Here is a 13,401-nt window from a genome sequence, read left to right as displayed (position 1 = left end):
TATTCTCATTGGATTAGACATCAGTCACGTGATGCAATGCGGAAACTCCTTTTTTTTCCTGTGAAAAAGCTAAACATTTGTGGGCGGTATTGAGTGGATCGGTGTGGTTCAGAGTTACCCGAGCTAACTGGAGTGGTTACATAAACTTTACCGTATAACTCGACGGTTATACCCGGGCCTTGGTACGATGCTGAACGCCGCAGCAGCAGAGAGGAACAAGGAGCCCATTCTGTCGGTTCTCCGGCAGACTCTGAACACCGGCAGACCTCTGCAGGCACTGGAAATATCCTCCGGTACTGGCCAGCATGTCATTCACTTCGCACAAGCTCTTCGGAATATAACCTGGCAGCCGTCTGAGTATGACCGCCAGTCTCTTGCCAGGTAAACACATCTTGTATGTGTCAGTTGTCCTTTAGCTGTCTACTGTATCTTCCCATTAGAGCAGCTGATGTACGCAGATATTTACAGTAATTGTTTATGTGTCCGGAATAAACTTCCTGCAAGACATTGGCCTCCTAATTATGGAATAGCATCATTCATTCATTTATTCAGTAAGTAAGTAACTAACTAATGTGTTATACTTTGTGTTATAACAACTTTTGGCATCACTATGCTGGTCAGGTGAGTTTTGTTTTAGGGTGCCTGCTTTAACAATAACACCTTTTGTTTTCATTCTCAGTGTAGAAGCTTATAGAGCTCACTACCAGCTGGACAATGTGAAGCCTGCCATCCATCTGGATGCTTCTCTGCCTTACCAACACTGGGGAGGGATCCCTCCAGAGAGTCTCGACCTGGTACTCAACATCAACATGATCCATATTTCTCCTATGGCTTGCACAGAGGTGGGGCTCCTGATTTCGTATGCCTACAGTGCAAGGAGCGGTGTTATTTATCCCCAAATCTACGGACTGATACGTTTAAAAGATATTGTACTCATTTGTTGTTGTTCATTTCCCAAATTGACATAAAATTCTGATGTCTTGATGAAATGATGAGATACATTTCGGTCAAAATACCATAGCAGTTCCCTTTTCATCCATGTTTCATCCATGTTTATTCTATTCTATTCTACTATTTCAGGCCGTTGGGTGACCCACTCACCCCTCGGCATCTACAGTTGAAGTACATTACTACAATATAAGAAAGCATACAGTACCTTACCCGAGAGTTCAAACGTCCTTGTCAGCAGTTTGGCCTACAGACAGCTAATATTTCTCCTTCTTTTAGGCTCAGTCTCATCATTAGTCATTTGTTGAACGGGCTGTTAAAAAGCTGCATCACAGAACACAGCCATCAGGTTTACACTCCAAAATGCAGAAATCAAGCAGTATTCCTCTGTCACAGTTCGGCTCCATGAACTCAGAGCTTCGCTGTCAGTCGATTCTTCGTTTTTTTGTTTGACTTTTTAGAGGCTAATGTTAAGAACTATTGCTAATATGGGCTACTTTTTACTGAAATTTAATTATGGCCCACCAATTAGAAGTCAGATTTTTTTTTGTTGGGATATAAAAGTTTAGACTAAGGTATTGTTAGTGCTTGTATGTGCTCCTTAAGTGAGCTATATAACTGCTAATGAGAATTTGCTGATAGTAGCAAAGCCACTTCTGAGGCACAAAGAAAGCAGCTTAATTTAACTCTAAGTTGGGTGTAGATAAAGATGAGGAGGCTGGATAATTCTGCTTTGTGTTTTGGAGTTCGTAGTGACTTCAGACAGCCAAATATATGCTCTCAAGCAGAGATAAAGTTTTCTTTTGTCTTTTTTCATGTCTCCCAATAACCATCAAAATTTGATTTGGAGGCCTTTGTTATTTTTTAACGTATATGGGGGTAACAAACTGCATGTTAGATAACATTTCTGCCCTACAATAAGGGTGAATGGTTTTAATTTTGAATTTCCAACATGCTGTATTTTTGTCTTTTTCAAACTTGAAAGGATCTCTTGAGTTTTATTGAAGAAGGACCACTAGGACCATACATTTGGGGTATAGCACTCTACTGAAAAGTTATTGGTAGAAGTGCTACTTCTTCTTTGTGACTCCTGACACCTCATAGCCTTTATGTAAAAGATTCAGAGAGGGACAAATGTCAGCTACAGAGCACTCTTTGTGTTTATGAATCAGTAGCTATCATAAGTCACAGTACCTGGTGGTCAGACCAAGTTAAGCTATAGCAGCACAACCATAGTGTGTTTTGATCTCAGTTTGTGTTATTACTTAGGATGAAAAGAAAATTTTTGTCTTTTTTATCCTATCCTGTCTATCAAACTTGACTTGGTTTTGGTTTCACTCAGACAGACTGACGTGGGTGCAGTCACATAAAGTGGAAGCGATGCAGTTTATCCCCCTCGAGTGTATTTACACTGCTGCCCTTTAGATGCAGAACTCTTTTTTCTTTAATCTATAAAAGAGACTAGGAACAAAAAAGACTTCAGTGGTTACCCTTTTTGCTATTCAACCCCTCCTGCCTGTGATGGAATGTGTGCCTGAAGTCATTACTGATTTCTTCTAGGGTTTATTCAAAGGGGCCGGGACACTTTTGAAGCCACAAGGTCTTCTAATAACATATGGGGTAAGTGAATTAAAAAGAAAATAAAAAAATCATACCATAAACATGAGAATCTCGCCAGAACCATAAAAGCTACATGCCATATTGTGTTGTTCCTCTCAGCCATATGCAGTGAATGGTCAGATCACCCCTGAAAGCAATGTTGACTTCGACTACAGTTTACGGCAGAGGTAAGTGCTTTATGTTTCATTATTCTTAAAGCCTTAAGGAAGGGAATTCTGTAATCAGGAAGCTTGAAATATTTTAAAGGAACTGATTGTGGGGGAAAAAAAGTGGTATTTGTTTAATAACACAGTGTTAGATACACAGTGTAGTTTAAATGTGTTAGTTGAGTATTAATTAGGATTTTAAGTTATTGCTTTACTCTGCAGGAACCCAGAATGGGGACTCAGGGACATATCGCTCCTGAGTTCTATGGCACAAAAAAGTGGTTTATTCCTGGAGAAAATAGTAAGTACTTACCTTATTGAAGCATCAACACATATTTTATATGAAAACAAACCTCACTAACATAGTTGTGGGTGTATATTGGACTCCTGATATGTGATATTTTCTTTCCTAGGTGGACATGCCAGCAAACAACAAATGTCTTCTGTTCAGGAAGGAGAGTCTGGTGTGAGATATCCTGATGTTCCTTCTCTGGATGCACGCCAGTTTTGGAGCAGGATGATTACAGCACCTTAACTTACACTTGAACCTCAGACGTATGGCCAAATTTTTAAGAATGGCAACTGAATGCTATCTGCCCTACATTGGATTAATTATTTGGATCGGAACTGTTATTCTCTAATCTATGATACACCACTTTCCTCTGTATTGCACAGTTGAGTTAAAGCTTCACATACAGTATATGTTGCCTGTGTTCTTTATTTGCCATAAGACTACCAGCTATTATTTTTCTATTTTCAGTATTTTCATTATAGTAACTTAGCAGAAGTGCTTTGCAGAGAAATATAAGAAAGAGTATACAGTACATACAAGAATATTTGTGTGAAAACACCTACTATAATAATGTAACAACTAACGTAAGGAGCCCAAAAATAATAATTAAAAAATATATATATAAACGACGTACTGCAAGGAGTATAATAATTTGCTTTTGTTATTATATGAAACTCCTCAGCTGCTGTTCTAGCTGCCATCTTATTTTTCACAGTACAAACACAACACATGTCAAAAGATATAGATAATATAGAGTTGTGTAAAAATCTCATGTCACCACTGGTTCAGATGGGCTCACAAGACATTTGGAATGTAGTACAACCTGATTTGGACTGAAAACATTCTAATGATCTCTCATAACTTCATTAAAATGCAGTATTCAGTCATGTTTTGTGAACAAATATTAAATATTAGCTTTTTTGAGGTCATTTAGACACTTGTTTTTCATGTTGGAGGTAAATGTGACCACTGCCCCTTATGGGTCAAAAAGTTTAAAACTTTTATGATCCCTCACATGTCTTCTTATCCAGAGCATCGCGCAGCTTTTTAAGTCTGCGTTCAGTGATGGTTTTGACGTAGCTGTCAGGTTGAATGACGGCCATACCATCCTGCACCGTACCCATCACTAGCAATGGGTTTTCCTCCACAGTGATGTTGGGGCAGGGACAACTCCAGTCTATCTTGGTAATAGTAACCTCTAGGTGTTTGGTGTTGAAGAAAGTCAGGCCCATCTTTTCATCCCTTAGGACTTCTTCCAAGCTAAGGCGAGCTAATCCAGAGTCCAGATCCTCGACCAGCTCTGTTAACCGACCCACAATGGCAAAATCACTGCGGCACAAGCTGGGCATCATTTTCCCCCTCATCCGACAGGTCCTGCAAGGTTTCCGTTTAGGTTCTGGGCAGTTTGCCTCACACTCCTTTTTGGTGCGGAAGTTGTTGGCGTTTCCATGGCAGCCACCGTAAGCAAAAGCCTGGCATTGTTTCATTAAGAAATTCCAGTTCCAACGTGCTTCCCAAACTTTGCAGGGACCTTGAACTGCGGGCAGGGAGCAGATCCCCATCCCCTCTCTCTGGCAAGATGCTTTACACTCCTCATAAGTCTCAAATCGGTTCCGACTGTCATCGCATCCACCATTGCTGAAGCTCATGCATGAACCCAGCTTGCTGTCATAATACCAGTCAACGTGACGTTCTCCGCTGCACACTCTCAGGTCCACTTCAGCCAGGCAGTCTGCCGGTGAAAAAGGCCGCCCCATGGGCATCTCAGGATCCTCTGAGAAATCATCGTCAGCCCGGCGGATGACAGACAGCGGGTAGTCTGCACGAAGAACTCCTGCAGGATTCCGTGCAATACAGGTATAGATGCCCGTATCCCACACCTGGGCGTTGTAAATGACTAGCTGGCCAATGTTGGTGATAACCACGTTGCCGTACATCTGGTCAGGCCTCATGACTAGTCGTTCACGCCGGTCACCCTGCTTCTCCCATGTTATATCGGGTCTGGGAACTCCAATGACATCACAGTGGAAGCTTACTGTGCCTCCCACATATATGGACTGGTGATGGGGGTTGGAGTACAGCGTGGGGGGCATGGGATCGCCCTGGGATGCTGTTGGAGTGGGGTTAACTGTGGTGTCTTGAGGCAGTGGGCTGGTGTGGGGCCCAGCAAGGTAGAAGCGGCAGGGGACGACAGTTAAAGTCACCCCCCGGATGCAGGCTTCTGCGTCCATGTAGCAGCGGTTGAAATAGGTGAGGCCATCTGATGCACAGGTGAAGTTGGGCTCTTTCTCACAGCGGTCTTGGCACTTGCAGATGGGTTGTCCATCCCAGATGTCACAGGTTGCTCCCTGTTGGCTACAGATGAAGCCTTCGCAGGTAGCTGTGGAGGTGGGGGCAGTATCTCCATCTGGCTGAGCAGGGGTGCCATCAGAGAAACGAGCAGCCACACAACTGTTGAGGCCACACACATTTGTGCAGCATTTCTCAAAGTCAGCACAGTCCTGAACACACGACATTTAAATCAGCAGATGTAATGCACAAATTAAAATCAACAAACCACAAAATAAAGACAAAATATACAAGTTTGATTGATTCTAAATTAATTTCTCACACTGATTTGGACATAAATGATCTCACCTCATCGACGTTGCATTCTCTCTCGCAGGTGCTCTGCGCATCAACCCAAAGATTGGAGTTCAACTTATTTGGACAAAATCCTTCGTGTTCAACGTTGGTTCCTTCCACATTTGCACACAAAGACAATTCGAGAAAATCGCACATCAAGAGCAGCAGCAAACACGCACGTTTCCATCCTAGTTGTAGTTTGTTTGCGCGTGGCGAGTTGTGGCAGCTTTTATCCTTTAAACGTGTCTCTTCCAAGAGTTGTAGAGGGATTTTACACATTGTTGCTCTTTTGTATAAGGTGCCCACCGAGTAATTCCATCCCTCCTTTGAGCCTTCAGAAAAGAAAGACGGATATGGTCGACTTTCGAATTTGCTAGTCCGTTTTGTACGTAAACTTAAAAGTCAGTTTGCAGTGTGCAGAGAAAAAAAAGAGTATTCCCAACGATTCCAAGAAATCAGCGTGCGCTGGACATTAAATTAACAGCGTATATTTCGGTGATCACATAAGACACGCTAATTGACAGTGAAAATATTCCCGTTGATAATTAGAAATTTTGTAACAATGAGCAAAGTCAACCTCCAGGAAGAGCGAATAGGCGAGCGAAAGCGCACAATGAGAGAGAAAGACGCACAACAGCCATTCAGAGTGTGAATGGAGGTGGAAAGGGCAGCCCCTCTGACCGCCCCCATGGTCGTCCAGTGTCTGAAACTTTTATGAAGCAACACCATGCGCTTCGCAACTGGACAAACATTGTAAAAACATCAAAGAAAACGTTGAGTCTTGGTTGCAAGCTGTCTTGGTTGCGCACGGAGCTGCACATTCCGGTGAGAAATCCAATGATAAATGTGTCTAGACATCATTTACAGTGGTGCCAGTCATAGATTAGATACTGAGCTGTTTACTCGCGAGAATTGTTCATTATTATTTTCATCGTAATATGTACGTTTTTATGCAATGGATGTATTTGCACATACTTGTCTTCTTGCACAAATCGTTAGAATTGAAATGTAAAAAGTTGCCTGAGGCGCAAGTGAGAAACCATGAAAACCAAACACGGGGCGTGTCTCATCATGTCCCGCAAAACTTGTTGTTTGCGCCCTTCTTGTCTAGACATGGGTCAATTTACCACCGACCCTCATTCACGAGGAGCTCAGAGATGCCACGATCAGGTGGGAAGACGTAAAGCGTCACATTTTCAACAGAGTGTGACTCATCTTTGTGCTGACCAGGCTCGGTGGCGATGAGAAGCAGCTCCCCTCATCCTTTCATCGGCAGTGACCCTGCAACCTTTCGGTGACTTCTGACCGCGAGGCATTCATGCGCTGCAGTAGTGATCCCCGTTACCCAAAACTGGCCAATACCGAGAGAGCAACTAATCAATTCAGCACCCCCTCACACGGGTTTTAACACACTTAAGCACCCGCAGCTCTGGACTGGACAAAGGGGAGAAAAAAAATACTCCCACAATTCCCACAGCACCCCTGATAAATGTTTGAATGAAAAATATTGAAACGTGGAACAAGTTCAAGAAAACAAAAGCCAGCTTTGGATTTTTACCCTTTATTTTGATGGATGACTGCTTTTAGATGGAGTCAAAATGTTAATGACAAACCTTTAGACACACGGCTCTGATAGCAACAACCATTTTAAATGTTTACATATAGTGCTTTAAATGTTCACCCAAGAGTTGTGCTAGCCTATTGTTCTGGTCTCAATACCAAACACAAAAGAGGCGCCATGGAAACATGCACCACTTTTCTATGCCCTGGATGACCTCATTACACTCTCAGAGACTCATTACACAGACGACTCTGAAATGCCAACATATCGCTTCAGCTGTGGAAGAAAATGAGAATTTATACTGTAATAAAAACGTGTCTTATTCAAATTTTAGAAGAAAAATATCATTTGGATTTAAAACACTGTCCAGAATACATCTCCCATGGTTTACAACCACTGTATCCCCTCCTACTCTACACACAATTTCAAAGAATGGCAGGAAAATACATTGAGCAGCAGAACAAATAAACAAGCAGCCATAGTTTGAACCCTCGATGTTTACAGTCATCACCCACAAGGCTGCAGGAAATATGCTGCTCAATAGAATTATACATTCATAAATACATGGCAGGTACATAAAACATCAACCAATGTATATAAAAAAATATATATATCCCTCTCATCAATATCCTGCAAGTTTAAAAAGTCATATCAGGATCCACGATGTGAACGAATCTGAAGGCAAACTACGCCGAAAATGAGTAAACAATCGAGGAATTGTTCAACTGGCGCAGGATTAAAATGAAAATGTTGTTGATCGTTTAAAGCAGTGATACAAAGATTTGTTTAGGAAGCAGAAAAAGCCAGAGTACAAAGATGCCTGAACAGAGGATTAAAGGAGATGCAGAAATGGGCTTAAATGTCTTGAAAACAAGACAAATCTCGACTAGACTTTTAAAAATTTATTTTATCACAAACTTGGAATGCTTTTTCGTAAAATACTTCTGGAAAAAACTGCTCGTCCCATCGAACTCAAATGAAGCCAATTTATTCAAATCACAGCTAATCTGACTTCTGAATAAACAGCACAGCACCTCTGAGTTTGCAAAGGGAATTTTCTACTGTAAAAAACAGACACGACAGCTTAAGACACACAACATCAAAGCACATCTCCCAAAACATTCAAGACAAAAAACAAGCATAAGAAAACTCCCCACTACACCACCAAATACAAACCAACACAGACACAGAATATGTACAACTTCAAGTCCACTTTTAAATACCAATAAATTCTTTCCCAAATAAAAGAAAGTCATTTGTAGTGTTAACAGGTGAGTGATAGTCCTTGATTCACATCAGTTGGTCCCAGGGAAATCACGTTCTACTTGATCACAGTGAGCCTCTGTAGTAAAGAGTACAAGTAAATGAACACCCACAAGATGGCACCAGCAAGTGCAAAGACAATAGAAACCAACCAAACTATCCAAGGCAGTTCCCAAAGATCGAAGTAAGTTCACAGCTATATTCGTCTGTGAAGAAGATTGCCAGCAGCTCTCCTCGCGCTTCTCTGGCTGTGATCTCTTGGAGCAACAACACCTTTAATACTGGCCCCCATGGAGGCAAGCGTTACTCCACTCTTTCGCTATGATATCTTACAGTTCCCCTTTGAGGACGATGATGAGTACTTTGGAGGACTCTGCGGAGGCCTGAAGGACTTTGAGCGTCTGAGACTGTTTGCTTTGCTGCCACCACTGCTACCACCAGATGCTGTGCTGTTGGCCACTGAGTAAGAGCGTCCATGCATCATGACAGCATTCATGCCGTTAGCCATAGAGAAAGACTTGAGGTGGGATTTGATGGCCACCGGTAGGGGCAGTTTGTCAATGAGGTGCACTGGTGTGCAGGAAACGATTGAGCGGCAACACAGGTCCTGCAGGCTGAAGACTGGAATAAAAACAGAAAAACTTTACAGATGTACAGGTTACTTCTCAGGATTTTTCACCTGTGAAAAGCTCTTACTGCTTGCACTTTGAGATCGTTTTAGCCATATATTCTTGTCAATATTTACTCTTTTTGGCAGTCACTTCTTCACAGACAGAACAAATACCTCACACAGACTGTTATTAGTAACACAATGTGCGCACATGCTGCATTATGTTTGTTGCAGGATTGATCTGATGGTGTGATGGAGAAAACAAAGAAGAGCAAAATCTGAGAAAAATGTCTAAAGTTTGGCACCATTTCAAACAAAACAAAAGTGAAAATGCTGTAGAGTGTGTCTGTTGTAAAACCAAATTAGCTCATCAGAATAACATGTCAATGGTGCAACATTTCAGAGGAAAACACCTGATTTACACATCCAGTCTACAGAGCGGGACAAACAAAACAATGTCCCACATTAGCATTTTAACAAAAATCATTATGCTTGTTAGCAAGCAAACAACATACATCAGCTGAAGACTGTGCCAGTATATCAACTGGGTGACATAGCAACTTTTTATTTCCATTCAATATAACAAAAAAGTGTTTACTTAAACAATTGTCTCAGAAATGTCGCCAGAACTGCTCCTCTGTTCATCAGAGCAGCCTGTAAAATGTTAATGTGAACAAAGATTCTCAGTCGTTTTATTTTTTAAAAATACTGGCAAAATCATAGACAGTAGGAAAGAAACAAACAGCTGTTAACTGCTGACACTACTTGACTAATGGGTGGAATAATCAAAAGAATACTCAATTACCTAAATAACTGTTTGCTGCAGCCCTACAGTAAGGCACCAAAAAGAAGAATGTATATATTTCTTCTTAAGCAGATTTGCCAATGATGTGTTTTCTCATGCTTTAAATGCCAAAGATCTTTTTGACAGAAGAGTTTTTTTCCTGTATAATGTGTATACAATGAGAAACTACAGTGTTACTGAGTCCACGCCGTGACTTTCCATCCTGCATCGTGTCCGTTTTTAAAGCACTGCTGTCAGTAGCCATTAGATTACCGCCAGTTGCGTTAATAGATTTGACCTAATTTACTCAATCTTTCATGATGTAGATGACATTCTTCCCAATGTCATGCTGACAAGCATTACTCTTCAGTTATTGGCTCACTCAGTCATTTAGACTTTAAACTGTTTTTAAACCAAACGCGTTACTAAACCGTTACCAATTAACCAATAGTTTAATTGTAATTAAAACTGGCAAAGAGCTTAATCTTAATCCAAGCATCTTGTAGTTTTCAGGGGAAGAAACATGTTCATCAACGGATGTTGTTAGTAGGGGAAAAAAACTGGCTCACCTCTGTTAGGCCTCCAGAATTTCTCCATCCCATGCCTCATCAACACGATGCGTGACAGCTCCGTGAAGGATTCAATGACGTTGAAGTTGCAGAGAGGACTGACCTCAAAGAAAGTCATGCTGTTCTTTTCTGCATATGCCCTTGCCTGCTCCGTTGGCACCTGCCGCTTAAAGGCCAGGTGAAGACGGTTTCCCACCAGAATCCTGGGCACACCTGGAGCATGCTGGTGGAAATAGTATAATACTGTTAGAATACCAGGGTACCAAAGTTCAACATACCTCTTAAAATGCTTTCTTTCTTGTTAAACCCTTTAAAGTACAGACTCCTAAACAGATTTAGAAATAGATATTAACTTTTGTCAGACCTGGATTAAAATGTTTTAAAAAAATTCCCTCGTCTATTCAATCAGGAATGGGTTACCTCATCTATCTCCCGGATCCAGCGGTCAATCCCATCAAAAGACCAACCATTAGTGATGTCATACACGAGCAGGATGCCCTGAGAAATAAACATGCTTACTTAAGATCTTCTTAGACAGAGAAAATGTAACATTTCTAGCTTAATCAATCTGTTAATGTGCTTTATTATTTATCACTGCAACTGAAGTATATTCACTTTAAACACCTCACATCAAGCCTCTAAAACTAACAACCTTCTTTGGGGCTAAAAACTGTGGTCTCATTAAAATGAATAAACTAACCTAATAACAGTATTTCAGAGAGCCGTATTTCTCTTTTTAAAGCAAAGCACAAATACAGCTCTTCTGTTTGTCTTGTTGTCTGATGCATGGTTATATATTGCTTTGGGGAGAAAAACATTAAGGACCTATGTTCACTTTGTACCAATAGCCTTGTCCAGCAATCTGCAGCACCTTTTTACCAAATTTCCAGTGACAAAAAAAAAAGGACATTTTGACCTGTTGGCCTTCTGGAGAAAATCTGCCCATAACAGAAGAAATATGATCTGTAGCAGCTTTCATAGCAAAGGAGCTATGGAGCTAATGGCTCTTAGAAAACCCCACATCTTAATGGCAGCCAAAGACCTTGAAGTCGTGGTGTAAGCTTACATCAGAGAGTTGCTTTACAGAAAGCGCTACAACAACACTCCACAGCCAAGCTGAAGCCCAAATAAAGGTCTCAGTTAGGCTTGTCAAAAAGAGATTACATGCAATTTGTGAGCTTCTGTTACAACTGTATTATTGTTGCAATCCTGTGAGAAAAGGAACCCATCTAATAGCTGCCACGTGAAAACACTATTTTTATGAATGAGCACAGATTTAATGCACTATAGAAAGATTTTGCTTTCATTTTTATACCTATGTATCCAACTAGTTACCAGTTATATATTATAAAACAGTAAATAAAAAAAGAGTTCAGACTAATTTCACTGCTTAAATTTATAAATGAAAAATCAAATCAAAGCGTGAGGTCAGTGAAGAATCACATCTTGTCTCAGTTACAACCACAGACAAAATTACCTGTGCGCCACGGGAGTAAGACCTGAAGATGGTGCAAAATCTGCCTTGTCCTGAGGTGTCCCTGTAACGGAAACATACATATACAAACATGTAAACATACCATACCAGAATACTGTCTTTGTTCACCACTGCAAACAATATGAATAGATTATTCTTGTCCGGCCACAAAAACTTACCATAGCTCTAATTTCACTCTTCGACCATCAAGCAGAATTGTGGTGGTCTTATAATCGATCCCTAAGGGTAAACACAATCCACAGGAAGTGAATTAAGGGTCACTAAGTTTTCAACTAAATTCTAAACAAGAGAAAAAAAAAGCAGATATTTACCACTGCTGTAGGCGTAGGGAGACTCCACTGATCCGTCTTGCAAACTGTCCAAGATTTCACCTTTTCCAACATCACTGTCCCCCACCAGAAGAAATTTCAGGAGATAATCATAACTCTTGACAGGACTGCTCTGAGTTCCCATCATCCCACGCATTGGGCCCGATTCAAGGAGAGCTTTTTAAGCTCACCAGACGTTTGAAGTTCGGGGAAAGTTACAAACCAAAGGGTCTCGACAGAACCAGCGAAAGCAAGTAGACCGCTGTTTGACGTTAGCGTTGGCTAACCGGTTAGCTGGTGCAGTTCTTTGAATAGATATGTAATATTGTCTTTCGCGCCGTGGCTTTTATCACCTGAAAACGACTTTCTTTTTCCACAAGACTTATCAGGGAAAATATCTCGTATGCTTTTTTAGCATTAGAAGCAAAGTCTAAACAACGTCGATGAAACGAATTATCAAAACAACCTCGGATGCTAACTCGCTCGTTAGCTAGCCAGCAAACAAAAACTATATTGTTGCATTCTATTACAAAAGATGTGTTAGAAGTCAAAAGTGCAGAGCAAAATCCTTCATATAACGACACTTCACCGAACCAAGTAAGACTTTTTCAATTTGATAATAAAGAAAATACCAAAAAGAGACATTCAGCTCCCGGACACAACGTACATCGCAGTGTACTGTGTTGGAACTTCCGGTTATTGATATCATGGGGTGCGTAACATCCGGTCTGGGTCACGAGTATAAAATCTTCTAATTACTTATTTAAATATGAATTACTATTTGTTTATACATTTAAGTTTTTAATCAAGTATTTTTTTTTTAATATTTCAGTAAAAATCTAAATTTTACGAATGTAACTGACCATGAATTCGGAAATTATACGGAAATATGCATATGCTGATCCGTTTTTGGAATTATTTACGAGGTATTTTTAGCCAATTTTAGCAAAAGGATTTCCCTCGTATTATTCAAACTTTAATGCACATGTATGCTGCAATGTATTTCATATTCAATACTAGAATAGGCAACTTTCTTTTTCACATTTGACAATGTGCAGTAAAAGTCTTAGCTCTGTCTTTTTCCCCATTCTGTCAGTGAAAAAGTTGTCTGGCCAGGCAAAAAAACTGAACTCTGAATTTTTTTTCCTCACCTGTTCTTCGTTGTTTGTCAATGGCACCT

At 40.7% G+C, this 13,401-nt stretch overlaps 3 protein-coding genes across 3 annotated transcripts; 1 reads left to right on the top strand and 2 right to left on the bottom strand.

Annotated features, from left to right (window-relative positions):
• The first annotated feature begins 46 nt into the window (after positions 1–46).
• mettl26 (methyltransferase like 26) lies at positions 47–3,414 on the top strand. The gene is made up of 6 exons (XM_072384369.1): positions 47–381; positions 680–842; positions 2,509–2,568; positions 2,668–2,735; positions 2,937–3,015; positions 3,128–3,414. The coding sequence occupies exons 1-6, from the start codon at positions 188–190 to the stop codon at positions 3,182–3,184; spliced, it is 621 nt and encodes a 206-aa protein (XP_072240470.1). The 5' UTR covers positions 47–187; the 3' UTR covers positions 3,185–3,414.
• A 593-nt stretch (positions 3,415–4,007) lies between these two features.
• On the bottom strand, positions 4,008–5,910 carry wfikkn1 (WAP, follistatin/kazal, immunoglobulin, kunitz and netrin domain containing 1). Its single transcript, XM_072383766.1, has 2 exons — positions 5,644–5,910; positions 4,008–5,507 (listed from the first exon to the last, which is right to left on the bottom strand). Exons 1-2 carry the CDS (start codon positions 5,908–5,910, stop codon positions 4,008–4,010), a joined length of 1,767 nt encoding a protein of 588 aa, XP_072239867.1.
• A 1,266-nt stretch (positions 5,911–7,176) lies between these two features.
• LOC140305477 (ras-related protein Rab-40C-like) lies at positions 7,177–12,909 on the bottom strand. The gene is made up of 6 exons (XM_072384368.1): positions 12,225–12,909; positions 12,072–12,132; positions 11,896–11,956; positions 10,839–10,916; positions 10,419–10,641; positions 7,177–9,076 (listed from the first exon to the last, which is right to left on the bottom strand). The coding sequence occupies exons 1-6, from the start codon at positions 12,376–12,378 to the stop codon at positions 8,775–8,777; spliced, it is 879 nt and encodes a 292-aa protein (XP_072240469.1). The 5' UTR covers positions 12,379–12,909; the 3' UTR covers positions 7,177–8,774.
• Positions 12,910–13,401: the final 492 nt, after the last annotated feature.

Source organism: Leuresthes tenuis, unplaced genomic scaffold (assembly GCF_036924035.1).
Source record: "Leuresthes tenuis unplaced genomic scaffold, fLeuTen1.0.hap1 SCAF_4, whole genome shotgun sequence".
Lineage (NCBI taxonomy): Eukaryota > Metazoa > Chordata > Actinopteri > Atheriniformes > Atherinopsidae > Leuresthes > Leuresthes tenuis.
This window is presented reverse-complemented; position numbering and strand designations above follow the sequence as displayed.

Coding starts and splice junctions, on each gene's coding strand:
- mettl26 (XM_072384369.1), top strand. CDS start 188: ATGCTGAACGCCGCAGCAGCAGAGAGGAACAAGGAGCCCATTCTGTCG. Junction 382..679: donor GACCGCCAGTCTCTTGCCAG/GTAAACACATCT, acceptor TTTCATTCTCAG/TGTAGAAGCTTATAGAGCTC. Junction 3,016..3,127: donor GTTTATTCCTGGAGAAAATA/GTAAGTACTTAC, acceptor TTTCTTTCCTAG/GTGGACATGCCAGCAAACAA.
- LOC140305477 (XM_072384368.1), bottom strand. CDS start 12,378: ATGCGTGGGATGATGGGAACTCAGAGCAGTCCTGTCAAGAGTTATGAT. Junction 12,133..12,224: donor TCCCTACGCCTACAGCAGTG/GTAAATATCTGC, acceptor GTTTACCCTTAG/GGATCGATTATAAGACCACC. Junction 10,642..10,838: donor GGATCCGGGAGATAGATGAG/GTAACCCATTCC, acceptor TATTTCCACCAG/CATGCTCCAGGTGTGCCCAG.
- wfikkn1 (XM_072383766.1), bottom strand. CDS start 5,910: ATGTGTAAAATCCCTCTACAACTCTTGGAAGAGACACGTTTAAAGGAT. Junction 5,508..5,643: donor GAGAATGCAACGTCGATGAG/GTGAGATCATTT, acceptor TCGTGTGTTCAG/GACTGTGCTGACTTTGAGAA.